The sequence below is a fragment of the Neodiprion pinetum genome, chromosome 1 (genome assembly GCF_021155775.2).
Source record: "Neodiprion pinetum isolate iyNeoPine1 chromosome 1, iyNeoPine1.2, whole genome shotgun sequence".
NCBI classification, from domain to species: domain Eukaryota; kingdom Metazoa; phylum Arthropoda; class Insecta; order Hymenoptera; family Diprionidae; genus Neodiprion; species Neodiprion pinetum.
The window spans coordinates 20,368,202-20,388,961 of NC_060232.1; the positions used below are offsets into that span (position 1 = coordinate 20,368,202).

The window sequence follows — 20,760 nt, forward strand, 5'->3', positions numbered from 1 at the left end:
CCGAGTTTTCTGTGTAATAGCGATTTTTATTAAATCCATTGTTTCACTCTCTTGAGGAAAATAAAAAAAAAAGTAATACGTCACGATAAAAATTTTCCAACTCTTCTGTTGGTTCTGGTAATCCATTGGATTTTTCGTGCTTCATTGCAAGAATATTGGCATTTTCACCCTAAATTTGTAATCAGCGATTCAACAATGCAGAGTGTGTGGTTTGTTATATTTCGCTCCTCGTTCTCGAGATTAACAGTGCAGTACCGCTACTTGCCACCATATGATGTCACGTTCAGAGCTCGTCTCCTGCGTCATAACTTCTCGTCTTCATTACGGGTCTCGACGGCCGTAGGCGTCGGTTTTTGAGAGTTGTGTATACGGATGATATATATGCTCTTACTTATTGTTAGTTCGAGATATTGAAAAGAAGACGTTCGATCGAGGAGGACAAGGAATTATGCAATTTGGACCGTAAACTAAAGTTACTACAAAAAAAGTCTTGACCGTAAAAAAAAAGGCAAAAAGACGATTCAGGTGGGTAATAATTATTGAAACTATTTGTGTCAAGTTCAAACTAGGGTTAAAACGATAATGCGAAACTATGGTCGAGCTTAATTACGAGTTAAGACGCTATTAACTAATGGGCAGGCCCATCAGATGTCGAGACGCCCGTATCGAAATAAACAAAACTAACAGTTCTGAGTCAAGTAGTCTATAATATCGAGTTGAATTATTACAAATAATTAAAGCTAATCAATTTATAGTGATTTAAATAACAAATAAGATTTTTTAACAAGACTTTCTCAAAACGAATATTACAAAAGCAGCTCAATTATATACACAGTGACTTTGTTTTATCATAAATCAACAAAATATGCCTGCGACAAAATCATATACATGTAATTTATAATCTACGATGAAAAAATAACTACTATCACTCACCGAGTTATATATTCTTGTTTTTATATATCAAGTTTAGCTTTATTTGATCTGTTCAAAATTTCTAAATTTTTGAATTTAACTGAAATTATGTGGCCATGATGAGAGCATGGCATATCTGATGTCAAACCAGCTAAACTGATATGACATCTTTATGCAGTGAAAATTTTATATTGCTATTATTTTACATTTTTAAATAAATTGACTGATAAAATCATAGCACATCAGAATAATACACAACTAAATTTAGACCAAAACAAAGCTTTACATGAATTCAACGTAACTAAACAATTCTTGAAACAACATCCTGAAATAATGGATACAAAACCAGACAAGGTAACAAAACAGTTTTGGTCGAAACTGACGTATATCTCAACGAGGTGACTACGATGTTAAGAGACAGAAGTACAGATAAACTTTTGAAAAAAGATCGAACAAAAAGTTTCCAGAGATTAAACAATGATTTAGTCAATCATTAGGTGAAATGTAAATATCTATCTAACATACAAGAAAAAAGCTTAAAGACATTGAGTTCGATATCACTAAACATATATTTCTCACCTACAATTCATAAAGTTAACATACCATATCGACCGATTATTTCTAACATTGGCGGGTCTACCTATAAATTAGTAAAATCTTGTGCATCACCTTTAATACAGATCTTGGGAAAGTCTGAGTTCCACACTACGGATTCTTGATCATTTGCGGAATTCATCTGAAACAAAAAGTTGCCTGACAACCACATATTGATATCATTGGATGTGGCATCGCTTTTTACTAACGTACCTGTCACTTTAGACTTAGACTGTATCAATGACAGGTGGAATGAAATTGAACGAAACATATGTTTACCTAAGGAAGAGTTCATAAAAGGTGTGAAGTTACGCCTCGATTCAACCTTTCTCATTTTCAATAAGAAGGCTTACTAACAAATAGAGAGTATAGCGATGGACTCGCCTATTAGTTCAAATGTAGCCAACCTAGTAATGGAAAAATTGAAAAAAGCTGCTATACCCACGTTTGAGTCTCCATTACTTTTTTCAAAAGATATGTTCACGATATTATGACTGCAGTACAAATTTCGAACATAGGCAACTTAGTTAAAAACTTTAACAATGTCCACCATGAATTCAAATTCACTTTTGAACGAGAGGTAAATAATGCACTTAGTTTCTTAGATACCTTAGTAATCAAACGCAATAACATTTTAGTCATCGATTGGAATAGAAAACCTACATGGTCTGGTAGGGACCTATATTTCTCATCTCATCAACTAATTATTTATAAGAAAAGTGTGGCGTCTGGATTAGTGGATAGAGCATTGAGATTGTTTGAACTTTGCCTTAGGTAGAAAAAGCTAGATTTGATTTTTGACACATTGAAGAACAATGGTTATCTATCACAAATCATCAGAAATATACCGAAAATCAGAGTAGATAAACTTTATAATGCAATTAAATCTGAGGAAGCTAAAACTAACAGTCTGCCTAATTTTAAATCCTTTTCGGTGCTCCCTTACATTAAAGGATTAACTGAACAACTTCAAAAAATACTTATAAACAAGGTGTAAGGGTTGTATGTAAAATCTAAATACTAATTCTAAACTGTTCTCGATTCTTAAAGATAAAATACCAACCAAAGATTGAGCTAATGTGGCGTATCATATAGACTGTACAGAATGTGACAGATGCTATGTGGGACAAATATCCCAATATTTACATAAAAGAGTATATACCCTCAGAGAAAGGCTCAGAGGAAGGTCGACCTTGTCACAACCAAACGTTAGCCACTGTAATAAACAATCTGTTTATACCCTCGAAAATTTTATTCCCGATTGTGAGTGAGTGCATTATCACGCTCACTCAGACTCGTCATTTTCCACGAGTTGCACATGACATTTTTCACAACAAAAATCTAAGAATAGACGATTTGTGTGGCAAACTGACTTAGGTGGCGATCGCGCGTCAGTCGCTCTGGATCCAACCTAAGAGCTAGTCAAGAATAAAGAATTTAATATTAACGTTAAACTGACAATCATTGTGCACTCCTCGACACTTTCTTCTCAAAACAGCAAGGCTTACCTCAATAATACACAAAAGACGGTATTTCACAATGATTGTCTTGCATGTTGGGAAATGGCGAACCATTTTTCCCACGAGTGGGCAAAAACAGTTTTTGTCCACTGGCAGAGAGACCATTCAGTCATTGAGTCATTCATTGAGAAATAGCGTCGTTTGTTCATTTGAAGCAGGCGGCCAAAATCGTCTATTTTTACGTTAGAGTTGCAAAAAAAAAATGTCTTTCGAGAAGCTTAGACTACCTTATATCAGAAATTCTTGCAGGTCCCTTCAAGTCATGAATCATAATGTTCAATTCATGATTTATACAGGCCTGAGAAGTTTTCAGTACAATACATAGAAACAAAAGAATGATATTCTTCATGATGGCTTATGCAGATGCAGAGCTGATATTTCATAAATTACCAGTTTGCATATTACATGAGATTGGCAAGCATCATAGACAAATAAAAATTTTGAAATCGAATTTTCGGATACAAACTCTTTGTTATAAAAAATTTTGAAGTCTCATAAGTGCTCAAAGCAAGCAAGCCTGAAGTAACCAGCTTGTATTTTGCCGAATGCTACGTACAATTGAATTTATTTGATTTTGCAGCATATCAGTGCACTCCTAAGAAAGTAATTGAATGACATGTGGACATTTTTTTTTCTCTGACAGTATCGTGATTTCTCACATATGAGAAGCATAGTTTTCCTATCAACCAGAAGTTCGCGACAATTTTTTTTTCTTCAAATTTCCAGATTGTAAGTAAGCTGTGACGGTTCACCGAATCAAAACATTTTGAAATCTGACAAACGTAAATTTGGGTTGAACAGATTTGAAGAAGAGCGAGGTATGACCACAAGACTTTCCTCCCGCATTCGTACGTCACAATTAACAGCTAGAACCACAATGTGTAAACCTCCCCTCCTCTGTATTCCTTTTTTTAAAGACGTGTTCATTTAAGAATACAATATTCTCCAATACGACAAAGCAACGAAATAATCCAATGGGAAATAACATTTATTTTGGATCTTAGAGGGTCTCATCTACATTTGGAAAACGGAAGGTATCCAAAAACTGTGGGCTGGGACGTTACCGAGTTTACTTTTGGTCTCGAATCCCGCTATACAATTCATGACCTACGAGGCTATTAAGAGACGAATTGCGAAAAATTTCGGTACAGTGCCTCCACCAGCTGTTGTGTTCTTCGTAATTGGAGCCATTGCAAAAACTGTCGCCACTACTGTGACTTATCCATTACAACTGGCTCAAACCAAATTAAGGGTAACTCAACTTTCAATACATTCTTCAATGAGTCGATTCTATTCATAAATGACTAGGTACTACATCTATCGTATGCATTGTACATTTGGGGTATTCCAGCTCATCTCACCCTGTCAACAAACCTTACGTTGACAATTTTTTCCCAAAATTAATATGTCGTAGGTTAGTAAAGCGAAGTTAATTCTATTAATATCAGCTCTTGATTCACTAGACTGCAAAAGATGAGAGGGTATAATTTTTATAGAATTCGAGTTAACAGAGTTCAGTTTTACGGAGTTCATTTCTACAGAAAGTGAGGCTAAACTTACTTTAGCTCTCGAGGGTGGAAAGAACCGTTCCTGCAGGTTTCGTTTCTATAGAGATCGCTATAGGTATAGAGTTCGATTCTACAAAAGAATAATCCCACGATTCTCGGTTTCACAGAGTTTGTTTCTACGGGACGTGAAGCCTCATATACGGGCTGATACAGTCACCTTCTGCGTTCTTATCCGGGGATTGCGAGTTGTGGTATCGGATATGCCTAACTTATTCTGACCGTCAAAGTGCCACAAATTCATTTTTTGGACGAATAATTCTGAATTTATATTAATAATTTTTGTGTCGGAACGGTCCTTCTTCTGAAAGATTACAAAAAAAAAATGATAATTCTTATTATTATCCTAACTTTTTACATACTCGTCACTAATGAACATGAAATGTAAGTGTGATGAATTGATTATGAAAACATCCATATTCGCTGGTAGTTTGAATATGATGTTACGGGGTGGATGATAGTGATCACAATGAACGGCTATTGATGACCGCATCCACACCCAGCCGCGATGTTATCGCGGCCTATTTCGGGTTCATAACCCGTCGACTACGCGCACGTACAGAGAATCAGAGGAAGTGAAGAGAAGTTATGTTAAGGAGTTGAATGGTTGAGTGTACAATTGATTTATTGTCAAAGATATGGAAAGTGCAATGAGAAGACGCGAGGGAGAAAAAAAGGAAGAGAGGTCTTTTAGATGTCGTCCGAATGAATGATGATTTGAGAGTAGCGTATACGGGGGAAGGATGCGAAAGACTGTCTACTTGCAGTGCAGGAGTAGCGGGAGCATTCTACTGATGCGGTATGGGATCTGAGACAGTGAGGTGATAAGAAGAGGATACATGATATAGAGTAGCTTTAGAAGTGTGGAAAAAGAATCTAAGGTCTGGAGGACGTAAGAAAGAATATAATGAAAAAAAATGTCCTAACGAAATAAATATTTGAATTAATTTATAATTTTCTACTTTCATCAATCGAAAACTATAATTCCAAAAATATTCGTTCTGGCCTTAAAAAGTTTGTTTTATAATGTAGAATCTTAGATAAAAATTCGACCGTATTTTAGGACTCTTCTTCTTCCTCAGCACAAAAAATTAAGTATTCTCATTTTTTTACGAATATTGTAAAAGTACGAAATTCATAACAATAATATCAATGATCACTACAATTCCGCCATACTATTTTGATAATGTGCCCCTGATAGCTGATAGCTCGTGCGGGGTGAGCGATTGGTTAGTGACTATCATTATGCATCTGCAGTCACTTTAAGATGTTTAATAGAATCTCCCGTATCCACACAATAAACAAGAAAAACTGCAAATGGCTTTGCCCTGCTGTAGTGAGTCTGAGGTCAAACCACAGCTTGCCGATTCGGCGCCTGAAGGACGTGACCCATGTTACAATTTTTGCAATTTGTTGCTCAAGTCAACATCGACGCGCTGGGAATTTAATCTAACTATATGATGTTAGGTCTAACATCTAGGTGTTAGGTTGGTCTGGCCGTACCCTTAGTCTTGTCTAGAAAGCAGCGGAATAAAAATATATATAAACAAAGTAAAACTGTGTCGTTATTTATCATCCATAATAATCGACAATTCGATTAATTAAATATTAACACTCAACATAAAATAATGAAACAGTAACTACCACTACGGTCGGTAAAAATTACAATTTTTTTAGTCAAGTCTTTTGCAGTTTTGTGAATTGAGAGCTTATATTCACAGAAGTATCCTCGTTCCGATAATACTACGACATAACACCAACGCTTTTCGAGATATTTATTAACGACGTTGGGCTAACAAAATCACTCAGTGGCGAATTGGGACTGGAAGAATGGCCTAAAGATGCATGTCAATAAATCAAAGGCTATTATTTTAGGTAGCTGTTCATATATAGATTAGTTATATTACTTTTATTTTCTCTTATTTTTACCTACTTTGTTTTTATTTATCTTCACACCGTCTCTATTAATATTCTTTTTTTTTTTTACCCTAATTATTGTCACTGTTACCTACTTTAGTATAAATTATCTTTGTTCTTACACTCTCTATTTTATTTTACTATTTTTTCTTTCATTCTCTTTCTATCTTTTAGTTCCTTTTCTTACTTGGTTCTAATCTATATTCTTTCATATCTTTTAGTCATACTTTTGTTATTATCATTTTTATTATGCTACTTACTTTTTTGTCTCTCTGCGCTTGCGCGTGAATGCTATTGTTCAATAGGTCTTGTTTACTAATTTTTATTAATTGTGCGCTCGAACATCTATGTAACCCACTAGTTTTTGTCTCATGGCTCATTTGAGCTACGGCATAAACCATTAAATATCCATCAATCAATCAAACATACTCATTTTTACAAAAATTTAAGACTTAAATTTCGTTGGCTTGTTGAAATGAGCTGGAATGCCCTATTTACATAATAGTATATAAATGTACAATATAATGCCGATTAGTATAAAATGATGGAAGACATCAATTCGGGATGTAAAATAAGTATACTTATTGTTAAAGTTATTTAAATTCAATGATCGTCTTTAGGATGATCAGTGATATCGTTTGCACAGTATTTTAATGCCATTTATGCTGAAAGATAAGATGATAAGGAGTGCGAGTGAATAAACGTCAAAGAGACAGTAGTTAAGATAAAAGAGCATCGAGTTCTCTAACCAAAATTATATATTGATGTAACATAGTAATCGGAAAGTTGTGAATTTGACAAGCTTGATGAGACACCTTGCAGTTTAGTTTATTGAGTATTCCAATCCATAATCCATTGCTTTGCCGTTGACTAAATTATAATTTGATCAATAATCAGAAAAAGTGTAACTTTTTCACAGGTTGGAAAGCTAGTATTCAATAAATATAAACTGTGGGATTTCATTCTTGGGTATATTCCCTTCCGATACTCTTAGATTTCATCAAATTCTTAGACCAAGTAACTGGATGTCGTTGAACTTCTTTTATGTTAAAGCTGATTGAACGAAACAATGTCTTCTTCTTTGTTTTAAGCATGGCCACAAGTATTCTGATTTATCGCCTAAGGCTGGTACCCTACAAATTCTCCTTCATATTTTCAAGTAAGTATATTTATGGTAATCAACTATACATTGTGACAGTAATCGTTATGTTAGGTTAGCCCAATTGGCCCCAATAATATAATTTGAATTACCATGCAATACGTATGAATACAGTGTGAATAAGTTTATGTATCTAAACGCTGCATGTACCCTTTTGTCTTTCTTCTAGGAGAAACGGAATTAGCGGCTTATACAAAGGAATGGAGGCGAAGATTTTGCAAACCGTCCTGACAGCTGCTCTGATGTTCTCGGCTTACGAAAAAATTGCTGCGTTTGTATTCAAACTATTATTACGGAAGCAATATTTGTGATGGAAAAAAATTGATCAATACGGTTGCATTAACTTTGTATATAAGACAAGGAACATTTTATGAGTAAGGTATAAGAAAGGGTGACAATAATTATAGGTAGACGATGAATGAAGTTGCTTATTATATGCTATTTTCAGAGTAAAAATGCAAAAAAAATCTGTAACTATGAGATTTTAGAGGGCACTAGCGCTACTATCTGAAAAAAAGTTCAAATCATCGTACCAGGCAGTCTCAGCACTCTAAATGAAAAAAGTCAGATTTAGTCAATGTTGAGATGAAAATCTGAAAAAATTAGGGTATTTGTTAAAAATTATTTCGAGCTGATTTAAGGTGCGGCCCGGGAAAAATTCACCAACAGCCTAAACTAGGACTGCCGTAATATACATATGTATACGTGCAAGCTACCAATATGTTATTACTTTCATGAAATTTACGGTATGGAGGTGTTTCTAACATACATTCTAATTTGTGATGAATTCGTGACTAGGGGAATAGATAGGGAGATAATTCGTTGATGCTGGTCAAGGTTTGATGGTTTGATGGTTTATTGAGATCTTTCCCATGGCAATGTTGGGAAATAACAAGAAAGGTATACAAAGTTGAGCTATATTCAGAGCCTCAAATCCAAAAACTTAGTCTAGTTTGAAATCTAGTGTAAAGAGGAGCACAGAATAAGGACAGAGAACTACGACATAGACAGGAGTAGAAATATAGAGATAGAAGGATACAAAAATTGGAAGAGTGAAAGACGGCAAAGACAATGTTAGAAAAAAAAACAAATAGAATAAAAATAGAATAAAGTAGAAACATAAAAACATGAGAAGCAGGAAGTAGAGAAATCTAAAATCGAAATGAAGAATCGCCAACAGGAGTAAGTCTCTTTTATCCGGAAGAGATGCTGATAGAGTGCACGTTTAAGACATCAAGCGTCAAGATAGACCTGAGTTCAGTCCGTGTGATGGCCTGGTAGCAAGACAACGGAGTCCGAGATCTGCGAACGGAGCCAGGTTTCAGTCACAGCTAGCAGCGGCCGGAAAGGCGAGACAGGCAGTGGAGGTAGCTACGGGGAATCGAGCCTCGAAAGCAGCCAGAGCGGCAGCCGATGAGATGCGATGAATAGGAGAGCCGTCAGATTTTCGTAGGAGAAGGTGTGATACTGTTTATTGATTTCACTGCTACAACACGTAGACAGACACTGGTTGTCAAATTTTCCTGAAGATGGTTGGCCGGGCACGGCCGAAACGCTGTAAAATCAATAAACTGTATCACACCTTGACCAGCATCGACGAATTATCTCCCCATACATTCTAATGTTGGTCAAAATCAAAGATACTGTGTAATACTGAGCGGATCACGTATATGTGTGTTAGGATATTGAGTTTGGGCCCCTTCGCCGCCCAGCGCGAATTCTCATAGCTGGCTATTGGGAATAATAAGGCGTGACTTCTTGATAAAACCAGATGTGTGTATTGGAGTATTGAGGATTACGATAAATTATTCAGGACGCGAGAGTTTTAAAGATTTCACTCTAATTTAACACCAAAAGTTCTTCAGAATAAGTGATGGAGCATGCGTGTAGTTGCAAAAATACATCAATACCTACGTGCGACCGTTTTTGTAAGAGTTATTAAAGGAAGATGAATATATATTTAAAAAGCGTTACACATATTTACACAGAGAGAATATGCCCCGTACTTTATGGTTCAATGTAATGTACTTGAAATGATTTGCAGCAATCACATGGAGTGGGCGCGTATAGGTATTTATTTGCACTATACATAAATATTTTTATTTATTGAGAAAATCAAATATTGTACACTTGGGGTCAATGAATCTGAGACGGCTAATTTTTTGCACAAGATAGTTATATTGGCAACACAGAAAAACCTACAGTGCCATAGTCAGCCGTGCGCGAATTTGGATGTTGGATTGAACAAGTCATTATGCATCCTAACGGTATTCTAAGGTTTTAAGATTCGACGGTCATGGATTATGTTATATTTATTGAGATTGAGTTTATTTTGCGCTCGGCCGACTATGGCGCTGTAGGTTTCTCTTTGTTGCCAACATAACTGTCTAGTGTAAAAAATTAGCCGTGTCAGATTCATTGTCCTCAAGTGTACATTGAATTTGCTGTACTTGAACGAAATAAAGTGAAAAAAATTATTAAAAGCTGGCCTTATGCACTAAGATAAATGCTTCAGTTACTCATCTTCTGAGGCAACCATCTTAAGTCCAACGCCCACTGTCGCGGAACAGGACAAGACAGGACAAGACAGGGCAGAATCGGACAGATCCGCTCCGCAGCGCTATCCGACGCTGTCTGCCATCGTTCACTCCTGCGCCCGGTGACGAACGGTACGAAACTGTTGGTGTAAAGCCGTAATAAGATCGCTAGGCGTAAAATGATAATTCAAACGAGCAATATAGTTAGTCAATGCGCCGTGCCTGTCCTGTCCGGTTCCGCGACAGTATGCATTGGCCTTTACTTCGCTCGTGGACATTCATATAAATAAACCAGAAGAGTTCTAGTATCTCAGTTTTCGATTGGGACTTTGGGAATGAGATGTTCACCAGTTGATGGGGGGCAGAAACATTGTGTGTAAGTACACTTCAGGAACGCAGATAGGGTCAGAGACTCAGGCGTTTACCTTACCGCACTTGTGGCGCTATTTAACTCTGAAAGCCGGTATCCGGTTCAAACTGGATTGGAAAATAATGGTAATGTAAGGAAAGTTTTAAATTATAGCCATGTCGAGAAGTATTGTATTCTACATCTGAGTAAATAATGATTGGGACAGCCTGAAACATGGAATTAATTGTTATGTGATGTTGCATTGCTTACATATAAATACTATTTAGCAAAATGGAGAACCTTCTAGAAATTTTTATGCATTTACGGGTACATGAATACAACTTTAGAGTAATTCACTGAAGCCCATAAAAGTTTGTAGAATTGAATTGAAGGGTAACAATCTCGTCGTATGTACCCCGTGCTTATGGAACGTCTTGAATCTATTCTAGAAGGTGAAAAAGTAAGTTTTCATGATTATTCTAATAATTGGGAATAGATATCGTGAAACAGGTATGTATTAGTCCTACTTCTTTGCACTAGACGAATTCCATCCACTTATACGTGACTGAAAATTAGCCAAACTTTCTAAAAAAACGTAAATTTCGCTAAAAGGCAAAAGGAAACATGACATTATTGAACATGATAACGGAGATCAAAAGTTCCTAAATTTATTATTCATCAAGATCAGCAGTCGCCGATTGCGCCAAAGTCGTTAAAAAAAAAAAAAAAAAAAAAATGAAGGCGCGGGAGCCGACACACTATCTTTTGCCGCTGTTATATGGAAATCTATCTGTGTTACCACGCGATTGGTACTGGCTTACTGCCTCGTTTTTGTGTCTAGGATCACCAGGTAAGCTTACAGAATTTCGAGGGTTACCACGCAATAAGTTATAGAATCAAGTGGATTGATGGTCAGATCGTCTTTTACTTATTATAAGTAAAGTAAAGTAAATATTAAGGAGTGTACACGCAGGAAATATAACGTAAGCGTCCGCGTGACCGTTTGCTAAGGCTGTAAGATAAAGATTGCCTGGTGAAGAATCACGCGTACGATGCGTACGACAAAGCAACTCATGCAGGCGACTCCCATTCCACGTTATCAGCGGTGGAGCGTCTGAGGTAACGATCATGAAAAGCCTCATGTTGTTCGTATGGAATTTTCCATGACACCGCAAAGAAAATCCGTTAACCTGGCTGGCAAAAATACTATCATACATGTAGAAAGGTACTTTATTTTTACAGATGTAAATTTGTTGAGAATATAGTTCTTTTGCTTGATCCGTCTCGTGTCCTGGCTAATAGTCGAATGCCTCCAGGACCGCCTTCGTCCGAGAGCATTCCTCAGGGTCTCGAGTCGAGTTGTTCCGTAGCGTAAACATCCGATAACCGATCCCTCATGGTTTTCTGGCTGAGCCAGTCCTCTTCAAAAATGTTTACTTCATATATTTCTCCCCTCTCACGATGAAATTCGACATTTGACAATTTTATTAAGAACGTAGTTTTCAAGAAGCTTTTATTTAAGCTCTAATCTATATCAATGTAATTGGTGCTCGGAGAGCCGAGATATACCAGTTATAATATTTCCAACATCGTCAACATCGTCAGTTCGTCAAGAATTTTCGTCGCTTTTTCGACTTTATGACCAGATATACACATAACATACGCCTGAACTGTAAATATGAAACACAAGTATGCTAAAAATGGCTCCACCCGAGAATTTTTACGAGACAGCACAAGAGAGCGCATGTCGATCGCTTGCGCTCGGTCGACAATAATGTAAGCTGGTAGTGCGCTATGCGATTAAGTAAACAAACCGTCAGTTATGTGACACATGATGCAAATGAACGGACGGAAAGAATACACAGACCTGCAACGAAATCCTCCTTTAAAAAAATATTACAGATATGAAGGCTTTAATGTGTCGAATTTATATGTGCTTTCCATTTTTTGCTGTAACGTTTATATTACACGATATGCTTTTTTTGTATTCAAAATTCAGAATTTGCAGTGTTTTGTGTTTGAATTTACACTATTCTAATCTAATTGAATAGTATCTGTACATATAAAGCCAGTTCGAACTGAAAGAAAGAGAAATAAAGATATCGTCTCACGTTGTTTTCATACTCGTGCATGTCCCTGCGCAGTTCTCGTTGTGACTTCATATCGCGCAGTACGAAAAGAAAGAAAACGGCGAAATAACTAGAATTATACTAGTAGACAGATTTTGTAAGGAGAAATGAGTGTGCGGTCACACACATGTCTCACACTGGGAGAGACTTGGCTCACTGAGTACAGCGGTTGAGCAGCGGCCATCAAACCGACGGTTGCGTAGATTAACCGGCTATTTCGAGTCAGGCTTGAAAAATCGGCTATTTCGAGATTCGCTTGGAAAACCGGCTATGTTGAATTTCGCTTGCAAAACCGGCTATCTCGAATTAGGCTTGGGTTAACGCAAATTTTTATTAGTTAGTGAATTGAGGGACGCCGGAGCGGAAGAGCTAGTGTAAGCATTGAGACGGTATGTATTCAGATGACGTATTATGGAAAGTTAGATACAATAGAGGACGATAAAGGCTTGGTCGGCAAATATGTCGAATACACTGTCCACGAGTCTTCTCACTCTAATCAGCTTGGAGAACCATGAGCAAGTGAGTTTTAAACAAAATAATATTTCAATCTTTATTTATTTAAATTGAGGGAGGCTTATTATTACAGACCTACAAAGTATTGACTTATAATTTCACAATACGACGTAATATAAATTCTCGCGTTACTTTACTCTTACAAATATTTTACTTCCACGGTCTCGCTCGCTCGGCCGACCGATCACTTCTCTCTCTCGTTATCAACTGCCGTTTTCTCTCGCTACTTTGCCTAATGCTCTGGCGTCTCGAGCCAGTCACGTGACTAGACGTTCCCTCTACCCCCTTTTACTCTCTATAGCCCGACAAATATGGCTTTATCATTCGGCCACGCTATTTAAGCTCGTCCTCGAGCGTTACTTGTTCACACACACTCACGACAACAATGTTCTTAACAGTACACATTCACACTTTACATTACACGCTTTTCTCTGCTTTACAGTCGTTTCACTCGTAATCTTGCAAGTGCCGGGGACGCTGCGTAATTCGCGCTGATTTACGTCTAGTTCCCTCTTGGCTCGGCCTTGCACGCTCGTTACACTGATTCTCACTTGGTTCGTTCACTTTGTCTTTTTCACTTTCCGTTCTAGGGTTTGGAATCTTCGATTTATTTTTCTTCTCGCACGAATCACTCGTATGTTCCTCTGAGCCCTCGGAATCGTGGTCCGACTCCGTTTCCTCTTCGAACTCAAGCTCTTCCGGTCGCCAAAGTTTCATCTGACTTACGTGTGCGGTAGACGCATAACGTCGTCCTTTTTCGTCGTCAATGAGATCACAAACTCGATACGTGTCGCCCAGGAGCTTTTCAACCACAAGTAGCGGTCCTCGATACTTGACGTGCAACTTAGTTGATTCTCCGGTAGCACTGGGGGCGGTCTTCATGTATACGATGCTTCCTACGTCGAAATCTACATTTCTCAATCGGTTGGCATCATGACGTTGTTTATATTTCGCCTGTGCATCTACTAATTTTTGTCGCGCTTCCCCTCGCAACTTTTCAGGTTTCTGGTACGTGCTATCGTTGTCGATCGTTACCTTTCGTATTTCGCCCTCGTCTCGTCGTGGCAAGTATCCGTAGACTAACTCGAAAGGACTTTTACCGGTATACGCGTGCTTCATCTCGTTGATATCACTCTGCACTCGTCTCAATTCTCGATCCCACGTTTTTCCATCGTTGTTACTCAAGTTGCTTTGAATCGCAGGAAGAAAGGTGGCATTCCACCGCTCGACTTGCCCATTCGCTTGTAGATGCCTAGGTGAATTGACGGTGTGCTTGATTCCGTGGCGTCTGCAGAATTCTTCAAATTGTTTGGACGTAAAACAAGTTCCTCGATCGGAAATAATACGTTCCGGGGCGCCATACTCTCGTACAAACTCTTCGAGTATACGCAAAACGTTCACTGCCTTTGTGTCCTTGACCGCACGCACGATCGCGAATTTCGTTAAATTGTCAACAATTACAAACACGTATTTATTACCACGAGCACTTGTTACAAATAGACCCATATGGTCCATGTGTACGATTTCGAAAGGACAATGTCCCGGTGGAATCGGGTGCAATTCGCCCGCCTGTTTTCCTGGTTGACCTTTCCACGCAACACACTGAATACACGCTCTTACATGACGTCTAACATAAGCCTTCATCCGAGGGAAGTGATAATGCGCTCGAATTCGTGAAACAGTACGCTCCACCCCGGGATGACTTTTGAGATCGTGAATAATATACAACAATTTATCTTTCACACGTTTATACAACACTCCGTTTTCTAATTCTAAGTCGGTCACTCGACTTTTCTCATGCCCTGTGCGCAAATTCTCTTTCTTTTGCAAAATTGTCTTCTTTTCTTTTAAATCCTCATCGCTGTACTGATACATTCGGATCGCATCCTCTTCGTTTACAACGGTCATTATCGTTGCGTTCGTTTCGCTATCAGACGGTTCGACGGGCGCTCGACTCAGCGCATCTACATGGGCTAACCTTACTCCTGCCCGATGGACTATTTGATAATCGTATTCACTTAGCGTGTCGTTCCATCTAATAATTTGCGGGTTTAGCGTCTTTTGCGTGTTTAAATAACTTAACGCTTGGCAATCTGATACTACGGTGAACGAGATATTTGCTAGCATCGTTCGCAAACGCGTAACAGCCCAAACGATCGCTAGTAATTCTAATTTGCTGCTATGATATCTTCGCTCGGGTTCGCTCGTTCGACGACTCAACGCATAAACTAATCGAAGTTTATCTGCCGCATCTCTTTGCATCAACATCGCCGCCAAACCAACAGCGCTCGCATCAGTATGCAATTCCGTTATGGCTTTCGGATCAAATGTCTGAAGGACAGGTTGTTCGGTCAGTTTCGCCCTCAAACTTTCGAACGCTCGATTTTGTTCGTCTCCCCACACGAATTCGTTATCCTTTTTTAGTAAATCGGTAAGTGGCTCGGCAATATGAGCATAACGCGGTACAAACTTCCGAAAATACCCGGTGAGACCTAAATACCTTCGCACTTCGTGCACGTTTGTCGGAGCCGGAAACTCCCGAATTGCCGCGACTTTATGAACACCTGGTTCGATTCCGTTTCCCGAAAGTTCATACCCTAAATACGAGACCTTTTTATACAAAAATTTACATTTTTCTAGCTTTATGGTAAGTCCTCCGTTTCGAAGGGATTCCAAGACCATTCGCAATTTAGCTTTCAACTCTACCCAATCTGACCCCGGTACTAAAATGTCATCTAAATAGAATAACACGACCTTGTCTCTTAACGGACCAAGCGCACGGTGCATGGCCTTTGAAAAAAAAGCGGGCCCATTCATGAGGCCAAAGACCATACGCGTGAACTCGGCGGTTTCTTCGGACGTTATAATTGCGGTCTTCTCGCGCGCATCCTTACTCAAAGGTATTTGCAAATAACCGTGAGTCAAATCCAACACAATAAATATCGAACCGTTTCGAACCTGTGCTAAATGGTCATCGATATTTGGTAGCGGAAAATGTACGCGTTTTGTTTGTTCGTTGAGCTTCCGAAAATCTACACATAAACGAGACTCGCCTGACTTCTTTTTAACTAGCAGCACCGGACTAGCATACGGGGACTGAGTGTCGGTAATTATTCCCGCTTCTCTCCACTCGCGTAACATTTCTTTCGTCTCACATCGCTCCTTTTCAGACGTTCTATACGGTTTGCTACACACGGGTTTTGATCCCTCGTTTACCTGAATCTCCATCTCTACATTGTTCGCAAATGCCAAATCGAACAAATTCGTTGAGACGCAATCTCGATACTCATTTATCAATTCACACAACTCTTGCACGACTTCCTTGGGCTGTTCCGGACCGACGTCGATGTCTTCCTCGTTGATGGGGCTTGTCTTGATGTTGGCTCGATCGATTGCCCACACTCGTGAGACTCCTCCTCGTACCCATCTTCCATCGTTTGCTCCGACGTTTTTCTCAACGTTTCCAAAATTCGACACAGGCAAAACATAATCGTGTTGATCGTTCACGACGTTTATGAAGCCAACCGTATGTGGTGGAAGCGTCGCTGCTTCCGCGGTGACGAAATGGGTCGGTAATTCGTTGACATCTCTCGGTAATTCAGCATTGCGACTGAAAGTTAGAGTGGAACCAACTTTGTGACAGTCGACGCTGTCCGCTTCCGTAACGGTACGGCCGATGAGCGCGTCGACTCCTTGAACATCGTCGGGCACAACCCTTATTGGCACTCCAGGGACGTCAACTCCATCGATGATAATGGTAGCTTCGACGAAGCCTGGGCTAGTCGTCACATGTCCCGGTGGTCCGAAACCTTGGAGCGGCATCGAAATCCATTTCACTTCAAATTGTTCTCGTAAAACTCGCGATATTCGCATCGTACAGTCGGAACTTCCGGAATCTATAAACACTGCCATGTCTCTACCGTTAATTGTCGCGTTTTTGAAATATTTTTGCGCAGACGTATCACCTGTTTTACCGACAGCCTGAACAGTGCGTTCTTTATTACCGGTACACCGTGTACTGATATGGCCCTGACCACCACATTTATAACACGTAAGCACACGCTTTGGGCTCGGACAATCCCGCGCGATATGTCCGTCCTTATTACAATTATAACACTTACGCACATCCGTGCTTGTTCCACGCTCGGTTGGCACATTTCTCGTGTCCCTGCGCCCCGCACTCACATCGGTTCTTTTCGACTCGTCTCCGCTCGGTCTTTCCACTTGACGTCGCGGTCTCGCGCTTGTCGTCTCGCGTGACGATCTTATTCGCTCAGCGCGTTGTGCGAAAATACTATCGAAATACAATAATTCGTGCAACAACTCGGTGGTCGTATATTGCATTGATGGCACGACTGCATTCGCCAATTCTCGCGACCACAACCCGATGAGCACTTGCGCTTTCAACTCGCGATACGTTAAACTTAGTTTGGAACACATTTTTGCCTTTGCATGAAAATATTTTACTAAAGATTCGCCTTTACCTTGCACTCTCGCTCTCATTCTATCGAAACGCGTGGTCAGATCGTCCTGAAATATGAATTCTTGCCGAAACGCCTCACGAAAAGCGTCCCACGTTTTCAATTCTCGCGCACGACAACGAAACCAATCTTTCGCGCCATCACTCAAATGCATGCGCGTAGCTTCAAGCAGATAGTCTCTTGGCCACTGATGTAACTGTTGCATCGATTCCAGATTCTGCAACCACTCTTTGGCTCGAATACCATCGTTTTCACCTGAGAATGTTTCGATGTTTCTCGATAAGTCGGGAATCACGTGATACGACGGAATCGAAGGTCCAAGTTGTTGATTCGACATCGACCTTGGCTGGTTGAGCATTAATCCCGCGAATAGATGGGCCATGGCTTCTTCTCTGTTTTGATTTGCTAATATATCTCGAACCGCGTTGACTAGAGACGCGTTCGCTGCCGGCGTCGACTGACCCGGTGGGGGAACTCGAGGCTGTCCCGACGAACCCGAATCGTCCGCTCGCACATCATTGACGTTTTGAAATGGAGGCTCTTGCGCACCGATATCATTACGCGACTGCGTGCGTAATAACTGATTATTTGGCGCGAATTCCGGAGGAGGACCGGTAACGGTCGCGTTTTCTCTGCCGCCATTTTGCGCTCTAGCGATCTCGTCGTCGAGAGCCCAAGTTCCTGGTGGACCTCGCACTCGTTGTCCTCTCCCACGACTCCATGACGGTGTTCGATCCGTGGCCATTTTCCGAATTTCCTCCGCCGCAAACTGCTCAAATTCCTCTTCGTCAATCATGGGCCATCTTTTGAGATCACACCGACAAAATCGCGACCACGAGGCGCCGCGAATCGTTTCATAAACGTTTTTTTTTTTTGTTAATTTTTAACTATAAGGAACGCGGTAATCCCACTTCTGAAGTTTTTAAACAAAATAATATTTCAATCTTTATTTATTTAAATTGAGGGAGGCTTATTATTACAGACCTACAAAGTATTGACTTATAATTTCACAATACGACGTAATATAAATTCTCGCGTTACTTTACTCTTACAAATATTTTACTTCCACGGTCTCGCTCGCTCGGCCGACCGATCACTTCTCTCTCTCGTTATCAACTGCCGTTTTCTCTCGCTACTTTGCCTAATGCTCTGGCGTCTCGAGCCAGTCACGTGACTAGACGTTCCCTCTACCCCCTTTTACTCTCTATAGCCCGACAAATATGGCTTTATCATTAGTTTCAGTGTTGCCAGACTGAAATTCTTCGCCGTATTAGATGGCGCCACAAAACGTACCAGAATGGAAAATTTCGTACAAGAAATTTAATTATGATTATGTGAATAGAATACTAATAATTATCGATCATATTGATACCCATACTTGTCAATAATATCTTTTATGTTCTCCAAAACATAAATCAATTCAATATATGATACAGAGGTACGTGCCACCTATGAGTTTACAGGTTAACCCATATGGAGTACAACCATGGAGACTTTACTCTAGTCTCCATGAGTACAACCATAGACGAACAACGTCCATGACTGTGTTACACTATACTCTAGTTGGAAAGGACGCATTTAAATGCCTAGTGGGCTAACCCAGTTAAAAAAAAAAAAAAAAAAAATTTTTAACGCAATTACGAAAACGTACGAGTTAGGAGAAAGTCGTATCAGTGTACTAGATTCCCCTGGATCCTACTAGATCTTGTACAATTGTACAAGACTGGCAATACTGGTGAGTTTGCGCTCGGCTCCGGTCCGGTTTAAATAGGTGCCGCGGGGACAGCTGAGGGCGCCACTCAAGCCGGCGGCCAAGGTGGTCGCCGCACGCGTGCGACACCCTCAGATTTCCGGTGCGACTGCGTGCTGTATTCAATGTGACGGCTTGAATAACCGGCTATTTCGAGTGTAGTTAGAAGGCCGGCTATTTCGCGTTTGAATTTTTTCGGCCGCAAATTAACCCTCCGCCGACTATCTCTTTTTTTGACTACGCCGCCGGCTATCCATGACGATATCGGCATCGGCTATTTTTAACCCACTTAGGAGTATCAGAAAATTCTCAAAAAATTCAGGGAACCAGTTTTGGGTCTCATCTCAATATTCCAACAGTTTTCATTTCAAAATGTTTTACCCATTAACAAATAGAAATTCGACGATTTCACTAAAAAATCGATATCTTGAACCCAAATTTCTATTAAGAAAAAAAAATGTAGGGATTTATTCTTGAATCTATGGTCTTTCAAAAAAACTTTGAAAACCTGAAAACGGGCTATTGCGAAAGGAGAAATTTCACATAAAATTTAAGTATTCATGTAAACACAATGTTTTTATCGCAAAAATATGTAATTTATTGGTGAAAAAATGAATGTTGACATGTTATATGAAAGTTCAGACTCGCTTTGCTCGTGCGAACAACCTCGAGCAAGGTAAAAAAACGGTTCCCACAACAGTGTCATAACATACTATTTAGGTAAACTTGATAAATAGGGTCAGAAACTTTGATTTTCAACGAGAAAATGTGGATTTTAGACGTATCTCAAAAGTCGAAAAAACTGACGCCGCCGGCTATCGGTGACGATTTCGTTCATTTTCAAACTTCGAACGGTCGTAACTTCGCAAGGTCCTGACGCATACTAACGTGTTTGTGCGTGTGAGCGTATACCACCATGAAGTTTTTTTAGGTGCGGGTCCGAAGCCGTAACCACTTCCCCCTCCCGAGATACCAGGACGTGCCCAAGTCAGATATGACGATATCGTCATGGATAGCCGGCGGAGGGTTAAGTTGATAGCACTGTCGGGCTGCATACAAAATTCGTCAACGCCTCACAAAATTCATACAAGCTCAGTTTTGTGAATGCAGGTATTGTATGGTTATCTACATAATTATAATGCAGAAATGAAAGTATAAAGCATCAGGCGTATGTTGAGAGGAAATTAAAATTGAGCGGTTCCATGGGTACAATCGTTTTGAAATAAACTTCTATAGTTCGCCAAATCCTGTAATTTTTGACGTGATAACGTCACGTCTTATAAATCGATGAACACCGGCTGCACGCACGAAAAAGTGTCACGTTACTCTACTTG

General features: G+C 39.6%; 1 protein-coding gene across 3 annotated transcripts in view; it reads left to right on the forward strand.

The window, feature by feature from the left end:
* The window catches only part of PMP34 (Peroxisomal Membrane Protein 34), a 31,288-nt gene extending 20,502 nt beyond the window's left edge, over positions 1-10,786 (forward strand). For 2 of the 3 annotated variants that reach the window (XM_046625651.2, XM_046625678.2), the window contains exons 6-8: positions 4,031-4,278; positions 7,600-7,667; positions 7,837-10,786. In XM_046625651.2, coding sequence (XP_046481607.1) covers positions 4,031-4,278; positions 7,600-7,667; positions 7,837-7,978 — 458 coding nt within the window. In that variant the 3' untranslated portion in view covers positions 7,979-10,786. Of the gene's footprint in view, positions 1-4,030; positions 4,279-4,701; positions 5,188-7,599; positions 7,668-7,836 lie in introns of those variants that run through there. The other variant, XM_046625687.2, reaches the window with a different exon arrangement.
* Positions 10,787-20,760: the final 9,974 nt, after the last annotated feature.